This window comes from Alligator sinensis, unplaced genomic scaffold (genome assembly GCF_000455745.1).
Source record: "Alligator sinensis unplaced genomic scaffold, ASM45574v1 scaffold115_1, whole genome shotgun sequence".
In the NCBI taxonomy this organism is placed as follows: Eukaryota; Metazoa; Chordata; order Crocodylia; family Alligatoridae; genus Alligator; species Alligator sinensis.
This window is the reverse complement of record NW_005841895.1, coordinates 260,383-277,931: the sequence shown is the minus strand read 5'-3', so window position 1 is coordinate 277,931 and position 17,549 is coordinate 260,383. Positions and strand designations below refer to the sequence as shown.

At 45.1% G+C, this 17,549-nt stretch overlaps 1 protein-coding gene across 2 annotated transcripts in view; it reads left to right on the top strand.

The window, feature by feature from the left end:
* The window catches only part of PTGIS (prostaglandin I2 synthase), a 53,670-nt gene that overhangs the window by 24,634 nt on the left and 11,487 nt on the right, over nucleotides 1–17,549 (top strand). For both annotated transcript variants that reach the window (XM_025197350.1, XM_025197349.1), the window contains exons 4-6: nucleotides 8,251–8,385; nucleotides 9,561–9,715; nucleotides 11,842–12,023. In XM_025197350.1, the coding sequence (XP_025053135.1) occupies nucleotides 8,251–8,385; nucleotides 9,561–9,715; nucleotides 11,842–12,023 (472 nt within the window). The remainder of the gene's footprint in view (nucleotides 1–8,250; nucleotides 8,386–9,560; nucleotides 9,716–11,841; nucleotides 12,024–17,549) is intronic.

Sequence of the window (17,549 nt, the reverse complement as noted above, 5' to 3'; positions counted from 1 at the left end):
GCAGGAATGGCCCTTACTCTGTTACCACATCCTAAAGGATCTAGAAGTTGGGCCTCATCCAGTTAAAGAGTTAGCCAGCAACAAAAAAAGTGCACTTTTGCTGCTACTCTGAGCAGGACTAAGTAAACTCCACTACTCAATTCAGTACCTGAACCTCCCTAGGAGACCACGTCAAAAGGTCCCAGCCCTCTCAGGACAGGCAGAGCAAAATTTGGACATTAAGAATCTGAAATACTTGGGATGGCTTTTACAATACTGTGCTCCCAATGAATGTTATTCAGATGTCTGTAAAAATCACCTTGAAAAAATTATAGTTCATAGGAAAGAGAAATTAAGCAGCTCAGATCTGGGGGCTTTGTTGTTTTAGTCTGCTCTGGGATCACTTTTTTACGTCAAATCTTTTAAGATTTATGTGACGGCAGTAAGGCATGTTTAAAACCTTTAAATAAAAGAGGGGAAAACAACCTGACTGAACATAAATATGCCGGCCACATAGTTTACATCAATAAACAAAGCCCCTTGAAAAGAGTATATTTGATGGGGCCCTGGCAGTGTGAGTGAAAGCAGGGAAAGATCATGTTTATACTCCAGTGGCCTTATGAAAATGGGACAGGCTGGGGTTTGAACTTTTTGGGACATCCCTGCTTTGCCAGTAGTTCCGTTACACTGAGACACAAGCAGCTGAAAAAGAAAGGTTTTACATTGAACATAGAAAAGGGGTTCATACTTGCCTTTTTCCTGGCCCATCCTGTTGGTGGCTCCTAGCAGTCTAAAGATCAATTCATATACCATGTTTCTTCCCAGGGCATGACCAGGGATGAGACAAAAAGAGCTTGATTATTTAGCTTAGCAACGGGAAAGCTGAGAGAGGATATGTTTGCTCCCTATAAGTATACCTGTAGGGGAATGTACTAGGGATGAAAAAGTGCTACTTTAATTAAATGGACAATATAGGCAGAAGAACAAATAGGTACAAACTGGCCATGAAAATGTCTAGTCTAAATGTAAGTCACCATATGGACAAAGTTCTGGAAGAACTTTCCAGTAGGAGGAATGGGGCCAAAATCCCAACTTCATTTAAACTAAAATGCGATAAGTTTATGGAAGGTATTTTATGACTTTGGTACTTGGGATAATAGAGGGCTGGACTCGGAGAGAAGCTCCCAGCTTTCCTATGTTCAATTAAAAACCTTTCTTTTTCAGCTGCTTGTGTCTCAGTGTAATAGAACTACTGGCAAAGCAGGGATGTCCCCAAAAGTTCAAACCACAGCCTGTCCCATTTTCATGAGGCCACTGGAGTACAAACATGATCTTTCCCTGCTTTCACTCACACTTCCAGGGCCCCATCAAACATGCTTTTTTCAGGGGCCTTTGTTTACTGATGTAAACTATGTGGCCGGCATGGGAGCTGTACAGTGTTGCAAATGAGGTCTCACTAAGCTCTGGAGTAACGGAGTTAACATTTTTGTCTCCCCTGGAAATACTCTCTGGATGCATCCTATGATCATACTTGCCTTTTTCCTAGCCCATCCTTTGGTGGCTCCTAGCAGTCTAAAGATCAATTCATACACCCTGCTTCTTCCCCTTCTTAAACATTTTCAATGGTTAAAGTCTCAGCTCTTGTAAAAAATTTGTCTTGTTGGTCTCTGAATGTATTTGAATTTTATCAGAACCTTGTCTGCCTATGTCCTTAGACCAACATGGCTACAACCAACAACCCTTTGAATTTCATCCCACTTCTAGTACTTTATTTCTATTAATGATGATTCACTTCTTTCTCCATGACATCCTGATCTTCCTCTTTGGAGACAGAATCCTAACTTTGTCTCATCAGCAAATTTCATCAGCTCAGCCCTACCTCTTCTGCTAGGTTAGGGACAAACATTGAAAAAGCCTGAGCCTGAAATGATTCAATATTTGCAGGCTAGTCTAGCTTGGCTACGCTGAACCAATTTGTAACTGTACAGACATCCCCTCTGGACTGAAGAAATGCAGGCACATGCCTGCAGTGGCTCAGGCTGGAAGCCCTCCCTTCCGTTCCCTTCCCTAATGCTGAGCTGGGGGGGGGGCATGGCCAGGCCCCTGCAGGATGCTCTGATTAGGGAGAGGTCCCTCCCCCCTTGCTGTTGATAACAGAGCATTGAGTTACACAGCAGGGAGTTACACAGAGAGTTGTTTAGCATTTATCAGCCCATCAGACAGTCTCATTAGTTCTCATAGAGGAGATTTGGCCTGATTCAGTGGCCAAATCTCTGAACCTGAATTGAATCAGGAGACCCATTAATCTCTCTGAATGTAATCAGAAGCCTCCGAATTGGTTCGGAGAGATTTGGTGATTCGGACATAGACACAGCTTTCTATGTTTTTTCTACATACCTCAAGGTACCAGGCAGCTCGTGAATGCTGAGATGGTGGGGGGGATGGAGCGTCCCACAGGAGTGCAGGGGGGGTCCCCAGTGCACTTGGTGACAGACCTGGAAGTGGACCAGAAGCACTTCTGGGTCTGCTGCGGAGCATGTGAGGGACCCCTCACCCCCACCCTCCACATGCTCCATCTGCCCTACCATCTCAGTGCTCCTGAGCCACACCTGGTACCTCGAGGTATATAGAAAAAACATATAAAGCTGTGTCTATGGCCAAATCACTGATTCTGTGAATCAGAATTGAATCTTCATGTTCAGATTCAGCTGAATCAGATCAGCACAGTGATCTGAATCAACGAATCAAATCACTGTCCTCTGAATTGGACAATTGAATATGGTCCGCTTCACTCACCTCTAGTATCCAACATGTGGTATGCTAGTTAATGGTGAGAGGTGTCTGTGTAAGGCAGAGGGGAGGGGGGAATCTCTGCTTGAGCAAGGAGTGATGACAGGGAGGGGAGGAGCAGGAGGAAGCTAGGCAGATGCTTTCTAAGTGCAGTCTTTGCTGGAGCTGCAGTCAGGGAGCAGAGGGGTGGGGCAGCCCTGCTGGGCTGGAGGAGAGAGCAGAGCACCACCCAGGGTTGCAGAACAACTGGGATGCTGGAGGACTCTGATTAAACTTAAACAAGGAAGGGGCCTGGGACAGACATTGCATAAACCAGTTTGACCCAAATCAGTTAAGTCTGATACTACATTCAACCAGGTTTATCTCAAACCAGTTTTAGCCATTTTCAAACTGGTTTATGTGCACCGAATGTCTGTTCTGTTACAGGTTTAAACCAGTTTCTGATCACCTAAACTGATTTATGTGTAATGTGTGTCCCTAGCCCTAAGGTCCTTAATGAAGGCATTAAATAAGAACAGTCTCAAGACTAATAACCTCCTTCTAGGATGATACTTCCTTCCCCTTTCTCCAGAATCTTCCCTCTTTAACCAATCTTTATTTGTTTTACAATTCTTGTACTAATTCCATTTTTTTCATTTACTTAATACTTTTTTCATTTACTTCAATTTCTTCCATTTGCACACTTACCATGTGTCACAATATCAAAAGCTTTATGAAAGTCCAGAGAGATGAGATCTACTACTTTTCTTTTGTATAGAAAATCATTCACTTTTTAATAGAAAAAAATCCTTGTTAATCTGGCACAATCTGTTTAGTAAACCCTATTCTTCCTTTTACCTTAAAATTTTCCTTTTTATCTTAACATTAGCTCTAAATCCTTGCATATTATTAAGATCTGACAAATAGGCCGGTGGTCTTCCAGATCACTTCTTTCTCATTTTTAGATATATATTCTATATTTACTGTTTTCTAAGGTTTGGTGCTGTCCTCAATTTTATAGCCTTTTAATAAGTACTTATTACTTGACCAGCATTTTCATGTGCCAGTTTTCCTTCCCTTTCCCTTCCACCCCCAAGAATTCTAGAATTCTGGGACAGAGATTTACCTGGTCCTTCTTCCTCCATTGTGAGTGAATTAAGCTCTCTGGCTCTCTGAGTTTTGCCTCCATCTCAGTAGTAGGAATTACTTTCCCATTAGCTGGTCTGGCCTTGCCTTTGTTCAACTTCATTTCCCTTATTGCAAACTGAGGTGAAGTATTCATTTAGATTTTGGACCACAGCAAATTATTTTTTATCTGAGCCTCACCCAAAATACATAATGGCCCAGTTTTTTCCATGTTCTTTTTTGGTTTACAGATCTGACGATTGTTTACCTATATGTTTTAATAACCTTTCCAAGGTATAATTTAGCTTTGTTCATTAGCCGTTTTTATTTTACTCCCTTCTTGACCTCAAAGATATAATCTGAAACCAGTACTTTCTTTGCTTATCAGTACTACTTCCATTTGTTGCTGGTTCCAGATATCCTTTTAAGAGTAGTTAGTCATCCAGCTACATCTGGCATCTTTCCTACAATTTTTTTTCTTCTTACTTGAGATAGTTTTTTTCAATCTTTGACTTAAAAAAAAATCCAGGCCTCCTTCACATTCAAGTTCTCAGTGCAGTTAACTTCATGAGTTCCCTTAGTTTATTTAAATTTGCTCCTTTGAAATTGAGAAGAGTTGAGTGACCCCTTCTGACTATTTTCTTGCCAACAGAAGTTTTAAACTCTGTTAAAGATAGATGTAAGTTGTTTGGGGAAGCAGTCCTTAGTCAGACATAACCCTCTATTTATTCTCAATCAGGTTGCCGTGGCAACCTGAAGTATCTTGAGATCCTTTCAAGGGTGCCATGGGGTGCCACGCAATTTTAACACTGTTAGTTTTGCAAACATGATTCACACGATAAACCCAGAGATTTCAAGTAGAAATGCATAGTTGTTGTCTTTCTGAGGTCTTTGCAACAGAAAAACTGCTCTATTATTTTTCTGTAGTTAAAAAAGTGAAAACTAAGAGCTGGCATTTTCCAAGGGGTGCCTTGAGTCTAAAAAGGTTGAAAAGCATTGCTCTAATATATAGGTATAAAAACTGATGGAGCGACAATTGTTTAGAGGTGCTGGTTTTACCTTATAGAGCAGGGGTTGGCAAAATGTGGCCCATGGGGAAGATCCAGCCTGCCAGGTCATTCTTTCCAGCCTGTGGGGTCCCTAAAAAATTTAGAGAATGAATTATTATCTGCACTTGGCTGCCTGTCAAAGATGATGAGGGGCCAGTGGGAACAGGACCCAGGAGAAGCTGGCGGCTAGACCCAGTGACTGAGCAGCAAGGCCTGCCCGGGCTGGCCCCAGCCTGCCCCCTGCCCTCAATCAGAAGCCTCTGTGACTTCTGGCCTGGTGACCCTTTGGCTGTTCCCAGCACTTCCTCCTTCCAAGTGGAAAGTCAGGTAAGAGTGGACGCGGGAGGAGGGAAACCACTGCAATCAGCTCATGCTGCAGGACTCAGGCTGGGCCGGATCCATGCCGTGCCACGTGGCATGGAGTTGGCAGGGCCTAGCCAGGAGGGAGTGGGGAGGAGAAACCACTTTGATGTGCCCATGCTGCAGGGCCTGTGCCAGGCTGGGCTGGTTCCATGCCACGCCATGTGATCCTGGCCATGCAGCCAGGAACGTGTGGTGCTGGCCAGGGCAGGCTGAAGCCAGAGTGGTGGGTGGGTGGGGAAGAGATGTGTGGGAAGCGGTGGTGGGTGTCAGGTAGGGGGAGTAGCGGGGAGTGGGGGTGATAGGAAGCAGTGGCAGTGGGCTGGAGGAGTGGCAGCTGGGAAGCGGTGGCAGCTGCGGTAGGTGGGTGTGCAGGAGGAAAAGTAGGGAAGCAGCGGGGGTTGGTGGTGGTGAGCAGGAGCACAGAGCCCATGCCAGTGCCCTGGGGCTGGCAGGAACCCAGGGTGAGGTGGCAGAAGCCTGGAGCCTAGGCATGGGGTCTGCCTGGCTGTATCAGGTGAGGCTCGCATACAGTCCACGAGAGCCACACGCAATAGAGTTGGTGGCCTGGCCCTGTCTCTCTGTCCCTCTCTCTCCCACCCCATGCACTATAACCCCACAACCATCCATGCCCACCCACCATACCCACACCCACACCCCACCACACACACGCTCACTTCCCAACCACATCTCCCCACATACACCCCCTTGCCGTCCACACACAATATACAAGACCAGGACTGTATTTTAAGCTGTTATGCAATTGCCACTGGATACACTATGCAAGCACCCATAAATCAGGCCAAAAATGTTTTAAAATAAAATTAAAATAAGTTATAGTAGATGTTTTATTTTTTAGTAATGATTTGGGTTTTTTTGGTTTCAAGATAGCATCACACTTCCTCCCAAAAAGAGTACTTTTGGGTAATGGGAGGGACTTCTGGTGGCAAAGATCAGGGGTTAGAGGTAGGACTTTTGGTACCAAGATGGTTACCAGGGGGCAGGGCAGCCATCAAGGCTCACCAAAACTCGTTAAGCAGACTCCAGCCAAAATAACTGTCTGCCCCTATTATAGAGCCTCGTTTCAGATTTTTTATTATGTACCATTACATTTGCACATAGCTTGAGAGCTCTGAAGTTTTATGGTACCCCTGCTCTCTACTATGCTCTTATGTTTATTTTAGCATATTAATAATGTTTATTATGTTAATTCTAATTTCTAGAATAGAAGGTTCACAGGGTCATCTGTGTTCCTCTGGTGGGTTAATATGAGCAGCACATTGCACTGAATCAGCTACCAAAGATTAGCACAACTTCACCTGAAAGGATTGGAGCTGCAGTATTCTCCAGTCCTGTGTGACAGTCTTGTGTGGGGAAGTCCCAAGTGGACAGAATACATCAAGGAAAATGACACCTAATCAGTCCCTTGGAAACCATTTCAGTGGCATGAAAACAGCTGTCACAGAAGGACTGTTCTTTTTAAGGAACAAGAGTGGTAGTAGCATAATGCAGTGCCCAGACTCCAGGCTACTGGAAGCTCATCAGTGGAAATCCCTTTGCCTCCATGGCAAATTTTAGACCATTGCAATCAAATTTTTCATCTGACCTCTGGTTTGCCCCAAATGTGAACGCATTTGCAAACTGACCTTTCCCTGGCTCAGTCATTTTTCATAAAATCATAAAACATTAGGGATGGAAGAGACCTCAGGAGGTCACATCTAATCCAGTGCCCTGCTCAAAGCAGGACCACCTCCAACTAGATCATCCCAGCCAAGGCTATGTCTATCCAGGTCTTAAAAACCTCCAAGGATGGAAAATTGCTACCTAAATTCTCTTGGTAATTCATGAGTCAGTAAAGTCCAACTCACTGGACTGTCACTTTTCCTGTTTCATGTTCTTGTGACAAGGTATTAACAGAATTCACAGGTTCATTGGAATCTGACAGACTGTACCATGAGCACTTCAATTGTGTCCTTGAATTTTGCAGCGTCTGGGCTGCCAACTGTGCACCATAGAACCTGCACCACCCCACCCCCTCTAGCTGAAACAGGAACGATAGTAATGACACAAAATAAATCCACAGAGATAGCATCTCAGGGAGCATCCCCATGAGCATGCAGGTGTGTTTCCCTGGGACCACATAGTTGGTTATCCCCAAGAAACACCCCTGCCCATGCATACATGCTCTGGTGCATGGCAAATTGCCCCAGGTGCGGTAGGGGAGGGTGAAGTCAACCCTTGGGTTGGCCCCAGCAGCCTTACCTGTGGTCCTGGGGACCTCCTGAAACTGTAGCAGTAGCGATCTGAGCATGTGGAGCCTGGCTGCCAGCTGGAGAATGACTCCGGCTGACCAGGCTCAGGCTTTGGGCGGTGCATGCTGCTGCCACATGTACTATGCCACTTTTTTTTCTCCGTGCTTTTTAGGTGACGGGATTTCCCATTATCTAATTTTGCTTCTGTGCTGCAAATATGCAACACGGAGAACCTATTCGTGTGTACTGTGTGTGTTTTGCAGTGCCTCAAACTTCTGAGGTGCAATGAAGCACATGTTCCCACTCGTGGGGATGTGGCCTCAGTGTTCAGCATTTGATTCTTTCTCAGGAGCTTCTACCTCCATTCAAAAAACAAATCCAAATGCACCTAAAAGCTGGGGAGTTTCCAACCTAGCTTTGATCTTTACAGCTGCCTTTCTACCCTGGGACAGAACAGAATCCAGATCAGGGCTTGCATGCTACTACTGCCATTGCTGCTCTAGGAGTTGCCTTGAAGGGCATGCTGCGCTGCAGTGGGAAAGATATTTTGCCCAGGTTCCCCATTCCACAGAGCATATTTGTCTGAGCAGGGCTTGTGGACTAGGTTCAGATACCAGAGTTATAGGGCCTGTGATGTAGGTGGGACTTGACTCTTGCTAAACACTGATCGTAAGAATTATACATGAAGGCTTTTTTGCAAACTTGTTTCTCTGCAGGACTCTGCAGAACAAGAACCTTTCATCCCTTACAAAAGCAATGTTCTTCAACCTCAAGACTCTTCTGCTTTCTGACCAGAATCAGCAATGGCAAGAAGGAGGCTTGTTCTATCTGTCTTACAGCACAATGCTCAGGTGAAAGTTTCATTAAAGTCCCTCGCCTTCGGATATCACACTAAGCTCCATTATTTATTTCTTTACTGCAGCATGTAAAATGCTAAGGGGCTTGGGAGAAGATCTGTTTGTGTCTCACTATAGCTCCAGAGGCTTGAGTTTGAGTCTCACTCCAGATTCATCCTGACAGACCTGAGATAACCAAGCTATAAATTCATCCCTGAGGTAACCAAGCTATAAATAGGTACCAAATTGTTCAGGCTTGTAGGTGGAGTAGTCAGTAACGGGTAAGGTGATGCAAGCCAGATCACTCCATTCTGTTCTATTGGTGGCGGAACCCAATCAGCCTTAACCCTGCTAGCCCAATTGGCTACCTAAGTTTGAGACAGGCCTTTGACCTAAATAATTCACCTTGTACAACAAGGATAAAGCACATATTAAACAGCTGCTCATGGTGCGCACCATCCATCCTGTGCACCAAATGCAGAAAAAAATACCATATAACTCTACAATGAAAGATTGTATTATAATCTTATTCGTTCCTAACTTCTCAGCACTTGACATGGGCACTTTCATAGTTTCATAGTTGGTAGGGTCGGAAGGGACCTGAGGAGATCATATAGTCTGACCCCCTGCCATGGCAGGAAAGAGTACTGGGGGGCCAAACGACCCCGGCCAGATGTTCTTCCAGCCTTTTTTTTTAAAGGCCCCCAGGGTAGGAGCCAGCACCACTTCTTTTGGAAGTTGGTTCCAGGTCCTAGCCGCCCTGACAGTGAAATAGCGCTTCCTAACGTCTAGCCTGAAACTATCCTCCATGGGAACACTTTGATAGTGTTCTTTTAAGATGTATAGACTGTAGAAGTGACCTGTATGCAAAAGCAGGAGCTGGATCTGTACTTGTGTACATGACAAATCTGTGAAAAACAAAGCAAAACAGATGTAAAATAAAATATCAAAACTTCACTTATACTGTACTATTACCCTCTATATTAAGAAATAATTTTTGTTGCACATGACCTATAAGTTTTGCAATATATGGTAAAGAATTTTTTAATGACATATTAAGATTAAAATACTAAACTTGTTAGGTAAAAGCCAGGCAAATACAAGCTTTGCTTTGCACCTTAGTGGAACCAGGTTTTTATTTGTTTTATCTTTTTTGAAACAAATGTATTGTCCTTGTTTCTCCTAAACAGAGCTGGATATCTGACACTGTATGGCAATGAAGAAGAAAACTATGATGATCCTTCTTCTCAAGATAAAGACCGAGCCCATTCTTCTGAAGTCTACAATGAATTCTATAAATTGGATCGGTTTTTGATGAGAGCAGCCCGCTCTATGCTAACCACAGGTTAGTATGTAGGGGGGGAGAGAGAGTCATTCTTATAAGGCCAGGTAGTCGAGCACGTTAACCCATGCCATGATAAAGCTAATTTATTGGCACAGCTCCTGCAACTGCACATACAGATTAATTTAAAATAATATTCCCTTTGCATGTATCTCTGAGGTTTTGGCTTGTGGTTTGATTTCTTTTTTTACTGGCTTTTGGTTGATTTTCAGATGGCATATAAAGATGATTGTCTTTAAACAATAAATCTCTGAATGGTTTAGATCCTCTGTACCCAGACATCAGTTTCTACCCCCATTCTCCCATGGCAATTGTAAAGGCAACTTACTTTAGCTGAGGCCCTCCTTGCATTGCTTGCCTGCTATCTGGGGACTTGCTGTTGTGCATCCCTTGTGTGCCACCTGAAGGAATCTGCCCTGACCCTGTATCGGCTGCTGTGGAACATGGGATGGGAAAAGGGAAAAGACTTCGAATCCTGTAACATGGCATGGTGTGTCATGTGTCATGGTCAGAGAGAGCTGTGCTGTCTCTATATATCCTGGCCCCTGCAGGAAGGGGCAAAAGTCAGCTAAGTCTCCACAGGTCACTTTCATGGAACCTGCTTGCTAGGGCTGCCTGCTGGCCAAGTGAGTGCCAGGCTCACTGGAATATCAGCATGGTCATATCAGCTTCGCATAAGGGTTTGTCAAGAAATGTGTTAGCTGGATGTGGTCAATGCTTGCTTTCCAAATAGGAAATGTATTGAGTATGACTGTATGGGACTTATTACCAAGGTTCCCTCTAAGGTGCGCACGTGCGTGGCTGCGCGCAAGTAAAAGTTTTGCCGTGCACAAACTTTTTAAGGCTGTGCATCTGCTGGGAGAGGAGCTGGGCTACGGTGTGGGACACGTATTGAAGGTAAGTTCCTTGCGGGGACAGGGCCTGGGCCCTGGTGCAGCCTCCGCTGGCTCCGGGGAACTGCTCCGCTACCCCGCATCGCCTCGGGGAGTGAGGAGACACGTGGCATCAGGACTGGAGCCAGCGGAGCCCACGCCAGCCCCAGCCTTCATCCCTGCCTTTGCCTGCCCTGAGTGAGGCTCTGCCAGCTCCAGGGAACTGCTCCACTCCCCAGCCCTGACACCACGTGCCTCCTCGCTCCCTGAGGTGATGTGGGGGACTGGAGCAGTTCCCTGGAGCCGGTGGAGCCCGCACCAGGCCCCAGGCAGCCCCCACTGCCTGCCCTGGGTGAGGAGTGAGGAGCTGACCTTCGGTAAGTGTCTCACGCCACACCAAAAGGAGGGGGCAGGACCAAAGCGGCGCACTCACGGACTGAAGCGCCACACTCATGGACCGCTACTCCTTAGAGGGAACTTTGCTTAATACCATGCTGATTAACTGTGTTTCCAAATATAATTCACTTTCCCAATAGAGGCAAGGCCAAAAATGAGAATTTTTGGCACAACCCATGGACTATGGTATGTCTGACGACAGAGGGGTCTAATTCTTCCTTCTTTGTTGCCTTCTGAGAATTTGCTTTTCACCTCTGCCACAGTTATGGAGACTCACTGTTTAGGACAAAGGGAAGGAGCATTGCTCTGGAAAGCACAGAGACACTGAGCATATGGTTTGTAAGTGATCTCTGAGCAAGACCGTCCTAGTGTTTACATTGGACCAGATCTGGAAGAGCACTTATGGACAGTAGATGGCACCATTGGGAAAGCTTTAAGTTTTCTGTGTTCTTATCACTCAGGGTACGAAGGTGTGATTGTAGCCCAGAGACACAGGCCCTGTTAGTCCAGGGTCTCTCTAGCACAGGATAACACAATAGGCAAATGTGGTGGCTTGGGCTTCAGCAGAAGCTAACAAACAGGGCAAATAAATACAAGATGCCCTGGGGATGCATTTGGGTCTCTAGTGTAGGCTGAAGCCTGCAGTCCTGTATCTTCAGACTGTGTACTAGTTGGGTACTGGTTGGGTTTAAACCAGGATGAATATGTTTACCTGTCTACAGTTACATCTTCACTTTGCTTTATAGTTATATCCTCACATACTAAGCCAAGAGCTACTAAAACAGATCAGTTGCAGTTTTTTTCTCTCTTTCTCCCCGTCCCCCCATATTGAGTAACCAAATTTCTGCTTTTTATGTGAAGTGGAACAGAAGGAAGTAGCCAGAATCAAGGAGCGTCTCTGGAAACTTCTGTCGGTAGAAAGACTGAATTGCAAAGCAAATAAAAGCTCTTGGCTAGAGAGCTACAAGAAGCACCTAGAGGAGCTTGGAGTAGATGAGGATATGCAGTCCAGAGCCATGCTGCTGCAACTCTGGGTCACACAGGTAAAACTGCATCGGGTCTTTTGGCGAGAGAAGTCTTTTGGCAAGTGAGGAGGCTGGAAAAAGCAGAGCTCCATTAGAATCAATATAGACTGGGTCCACTGGAGAAATTATGATACTATTGGAAAATAAGACAACATTTATACCAGCATGGGAAAAATAACATTGACTTAACATAACAATACAAGAAAGCTATATCCAATGGGAACTCCACAGTTGTCATCTAGACCTTCAATACAGCCTTGGGGTTAGAAAAGCACAGCTCCAGGCCACTTGCAGAAAAGAAGAATCAACATTATTTTTATAATATAGAATCTACAACTTAGTGGAGGCTTCTGGTGCCATCCTAGAGAGGGCATTTCTCAAAATATGCATTGGCCCATTCCTTCCAAAGTTTATTTCCTTACAGTGCACATCTACATGAGGCACTTACTGTGCATTAGCCTAATAACACTGTGCAGTAGTGCGTTACAGTACAAATGATGCTAATAGCCTACTGCCCAGAGTTATTAGGTTAATGAGTAGTGACACTAAATAACCATGCTCTGGTGCTACTACGCAGTAACTCTAGGTACTGTGCATTTAGTTAGTACTTTATTAAGGAAATCCTATTCTAAATACACAGCATCTAAGGTGCATTAATGAACGTGTAGATGTGCTTACAGTGTAGGCACTTGACACATTTACTCCAGAGTAATTTCCCTTGGATTTTGCTCTGTGATATATTTTACTCTGGAGTAAGGAGCAACACACGACCACTTCTCCCAAGCTGCCTGCCCAGAGTAGTACTGGAGCACCTTGTCCCAGCCAGCTTGAGTAAATGGCTACCCCAGAATGAGATTGACAATGATAGTAGACACACATACACCTGAGTAACTTTCTCCGTAGCAAATTTACATCAGAGAAGAGTCTTTCTTCCGAAGTAAATGCTAAGCATCATTTGCCTACTCCACTCTTTTCATCCAGAGTAAACTGAGAATATGCCAGAGCCAACCTGTTTGCACACCAGGCACACAAACACAGATTCATGTCCCACTCTTACAGCACAAGGCCTTGGCTTTATTTTTAATGCATCTGGTATGGCAGACTTCAATTACAACCTGCATGCTTCCTCAGCAGAGTGTTTCAGCATAGGCAACTGGTAGGGGGTCCACGTGCCCAACCTGATGGGCTGGTGCCGCCCCTGACGGCCGACACTGATGCTGTCGGTAGAGTTGGTGCCCCCGTGACAAGGCCGCTGCTGTTGGCGGCATCTGCAGGTGCCCTCCCAGATTCAGGAGGCACCAGTCACTCGTGTGTTTCAGGGTGGTGGGTAGTCATGAATATAGTACCCTATCCACTACAAAACTGGTGTGTTATCAGTTCGCTGCTCGAGTGATCATTTATTGTTCCAAAGCCCTTTAGCAGGGGATCATGAGAGTTACAATATTCAGGCTCAGTACAGTGAATTATAGTCACCAGGAAACTTTAACTTTGAATTTTCTTGTTTTTTTAAAGGATTTTTTGATATCACAGTTGGTGTGAACTGAGACAAGCGATACAAATCAATCACAGATCATTCTGTGCAAGTGAATTTTTTTGGAGTAGATCCTCACTTGGTATACATTTGAAGCCAATAGAGCTATGCCAGTTTTAAGTAGTTGAACTGCTGTCTCTTGCTATGTGTAAGCAATAGTGTTCAAAACGTGTATGTATGTATGTACATACCCATTACTCACAACCATAGCCCAAATATCCCAAAATGTTGAGTCACAGTTCTGAAATCAAAAGATTGTTGGAAAATAATGAACAAATAATAATATAATGTTGGGTACCTGATTTGAGCCTTTAGAGGTCACATTTTCAAGTTTTTCTCTTTGGGTATAAAGCTAGGAAATTTGCTTTTTTTATTTTTTATTTTTTCTTAAAGGGAAAGTGGAAGTTCTTACATAATGCACTGCATCCCGAAGCTGGAACTTCTAGAAACCAGCCAAATATTGTGAAACGCACAACAAAATTTTCAGAGTTGGCAACTCTAGTCTCTGTTCACATGTAGGAGCAAAGGTTCTCCTTGGCTATATATGTAAACCTTTTCTTATGCACCTAACTAGTCAGAAACTTAATCACCACTGGGGGGTGGTGTCTGACTTATTGTTGAAAGCATTTATGTCCTTGCCCAAGGTGCTGCTCTCCCAGGAGAAGTAACACGTAGTCTCTGGCACAGATCACAGATGACAGTCTGTCTCCAGGTGTTTTCAGCTTGCATTTTATCACATTTGACATCTTGAGCAGAGACGTTTTCTAAACAGCTGTAGTTCCAGGCTTTCTAGAAAGTCAGTTTCTTGTCTGTGACATAAGGAAAAAAACCCTATAGATAGAAGCCTGGCTTCAAAACAAATGGAAGAAGAATGTGTAAAACTCCCACTGTTCTTAACAAGAAGTTATATCAAAACGGGCACAGGTAAGTACTTGAAAGCAGTCATTTACATTTACAGGCACTGGACTAATGTTTTCTTTAAGCTGGGCATTCAAAATAAGAGACTGTTTTTTGAAAAATGTTGACATCAGTACAATTATAGTGGTGCAAAGTTGATGTAAAGTGGAGGGTCAGACTCATTGTCTATAAGCAGTAAGTGAGAGTACTGGCCTGGGACTTAATCAAACTGGGTGTACATGAGATGCTTTAGTGTGCAGTAGACTAATCTAATGTGCAGTGCAGCATCACCGTTTACACATGTGCAGCAATTACTGCCCGGTAGATTAGTCTAATGTGCCATTTTCTAGTACTTGTAGATACAGGTACTAGATACCAGCACATTAAACTAATGTATCAAAGCACATGTGTAGATGCTGACTGGGAGCAAATTGCTTCTGGTCAGCCTAGGCAGCAGGGGGCCATAGGGTGGGGTGAGCTGTCCCAGCTTTGCAGGACATTGCCTCTCAGTCCCGTGGAGATTGAGACAGTCCTGAACTCCATGGGGCTGGGAGGCAGCTGATTGGTAACCAGGACAGCTCTCCCAGCCCTGTGGAGATCAAGACCAGCCCCCGTGCTCTCTGCCAGTCCAAAGCTGGAGCTCCCCCTAGCTGCTGTGGGGGTGGGGAGGGAGGGGGGAGAGCAGGGGTGGAGCAGCCCCAAACTGAACTGCTTCTGTCGGGAGCAAATTTGCTCCTGACAGGTGCATGTGCAGATGCATGCGGGGGCTCTGTTTAATGTGCCTGAATTTTCTGTGTAGAAAATTCAGACACGTTAATTGCACATGTAGACTTGCCCACTGGGTTCTGTTCCTGGCCCTGTATAACCTTCAGTGAGTCACCTCTTCTGTCTGTAGCCCTGCTTGTTTTTACTGTGGAGAAGCACTATATAAGAACTAGACGTTGTTAATATTCTATGGTATATACAGTCCTCAACTATCGGACTGGTTTATTATATGGGGTATCATCAAAATCAGATATATATATCTGGGGTATCAGATATGGGGTATCATCAGAAGCGGACTGGCCAAGTTCGCCGATGACACCAAACTTTGGGGCAAAGCATCCACACCAGAAGATAGGCGGGTGATCCAGGCTGACCTGGAAAGGCTCAGCAAGTGGGCGGACGAGAATCTGATGGTGTTCAACGCCGATAAATGCAAGGTTCTCCACCTTGGGAAAAAGCTTTCATCCATAGATGCTTCTCAAGCAAATCCCGGGACGTCATTCTCCCCCTGTACTCGGCCTTAGTGAGGCCGCAGCTGGAGTACTGTGTCCAGTTTTGGGCTCCACAATTCAAAAAGGATGTGGAGAAGCTTGAGAGAGTCCAGAGAAGAGCCACGCGCATGATCAGAGGTCAGGGAAGCAGACCCTAAGATGACAGGCTGAGAGCCCTGGGGCTCTTTAGCCTGAAAAAGCGCAGGCTCAGGGGTGATCTGATGGCCACCTACAAGTTTATCAGGGGTGACCACCAGCATCTGGGGGAACGTTTGTTCACCAGAGCGCCCCAAGGGATGACGAGGTCGAATGGTCACAAACTACTTCAAGATCGTTTCAGGCTGGACATAAGGAAGAATTTCTTTACTGTCCGAGCCCCCAAGGTCTGGAACAGCCTGCCACCGGAGGTGGTTCGAGCGCCTTCATTGAACACCTTCAAGATGAAACTGGATGCTTATCTTGCTGGGATCCTATGACCCCAGCTGACTTCCTGCCCTTTGGGCGGGGGGCTGGACTCGATGATCTTCCGAGGTCCCTTCCAGCCCTGATGTCTATGAAAGTCTATGAAAAACCCATTGAAGTCCATGAAAGTCTCCTTGGATCAGGCTCTGTATTTGTATATTGGATAATCTATGGCTACAAAAATCCATTACAACATCTATTCTCTTTTATTTCTGGTTACTGTAGCTTTATTGCTTAATACTGACCAAGTTTTTCCTAAAGCCCATCATCTTACATTTGCATACAAGGAAACCTCATTAAACACATCATTTATCATTAAACTGTTGCCAAAAGCAGCATGGGCTCTGTAAGAGAAGCTAACTATGAAGCTGATTAAATGCAGCCAACAGTGAGCATGACTATAAAACACATGGACAATATTAAACAAACATACTGATGGGAATCTCTTTCTTTTGGGGGCCCTTTTTGAAAAAAAAAAGGCAGGCAGGTGTTCTCTCCACAGAGAACTGGCATTGGGCTTGGAGGTACTGGAATATCAGGCTGGCTCCAGGGGGGCCAGAGTCAGCCCTGACACCCTCCACTTCCAGCCAAAAATGCTTTATCTTAGCCAAAAGGTCAAGATTCTGATGGAAACCTTCCCCCGCTCTCCCCTTAAAAAAATGTGCAGGTGGTACCCTCTACAGGAAGCAGCACCAGGCATGGAGGTACTACAATACCAGGCTGGTACCAGGAAGACTATAACTAGCCTTTACATTCTCCCTTTGGGGGCCAAAAGTGCTTGATCTTAGCCAAAAGGCATAGGCCAGTGCAGGCTGTCTTGATAAGATGTAATGCCCATTGTGTTCAGTCCCTCTCAGTGCTGACTCTTCCAAGTCATAGTGAACCACTACACTGGATACATTTCAACTTCCTCTTCACTCCTACACCTGAGTTGTATCTTTCCCATTTCAAAAGATTTCTGTTTCTTCACCAGTCTTAAATGTCTGGCAAATATCACCAAACAGGGCCCCAAACAATTCAATCAGAATCCCTGTTCCTGGCTCTGTCCCTCTCTTGGCTGGTTGTATATGATTAGTGTGGCCCCCAACCTAATCAAGGTGGAGGTGGGCCAGGTCGTCCTACACCTCACCTGCATATAAATTTTTGGAGGATCCCAGGACTCATGACAACACCATCCAGTTCCAAGTGTGAGTGTGCGGTTAATTAGCACATGGTTCCTTTGTGGGGGATATCTGGAACGTACACAGATACTGATCAGTGCCAATCTGCAGGGTCACTATGACTTGGAACACTGTTGACTCTGCTGGGCCCAGCCCAATGACCTACATGGCAAATTGTGAACCTTTTGGCTTTGGACTAGCATCATGTATAGAGGGGGCATCGGATAAGTTAAGGGTG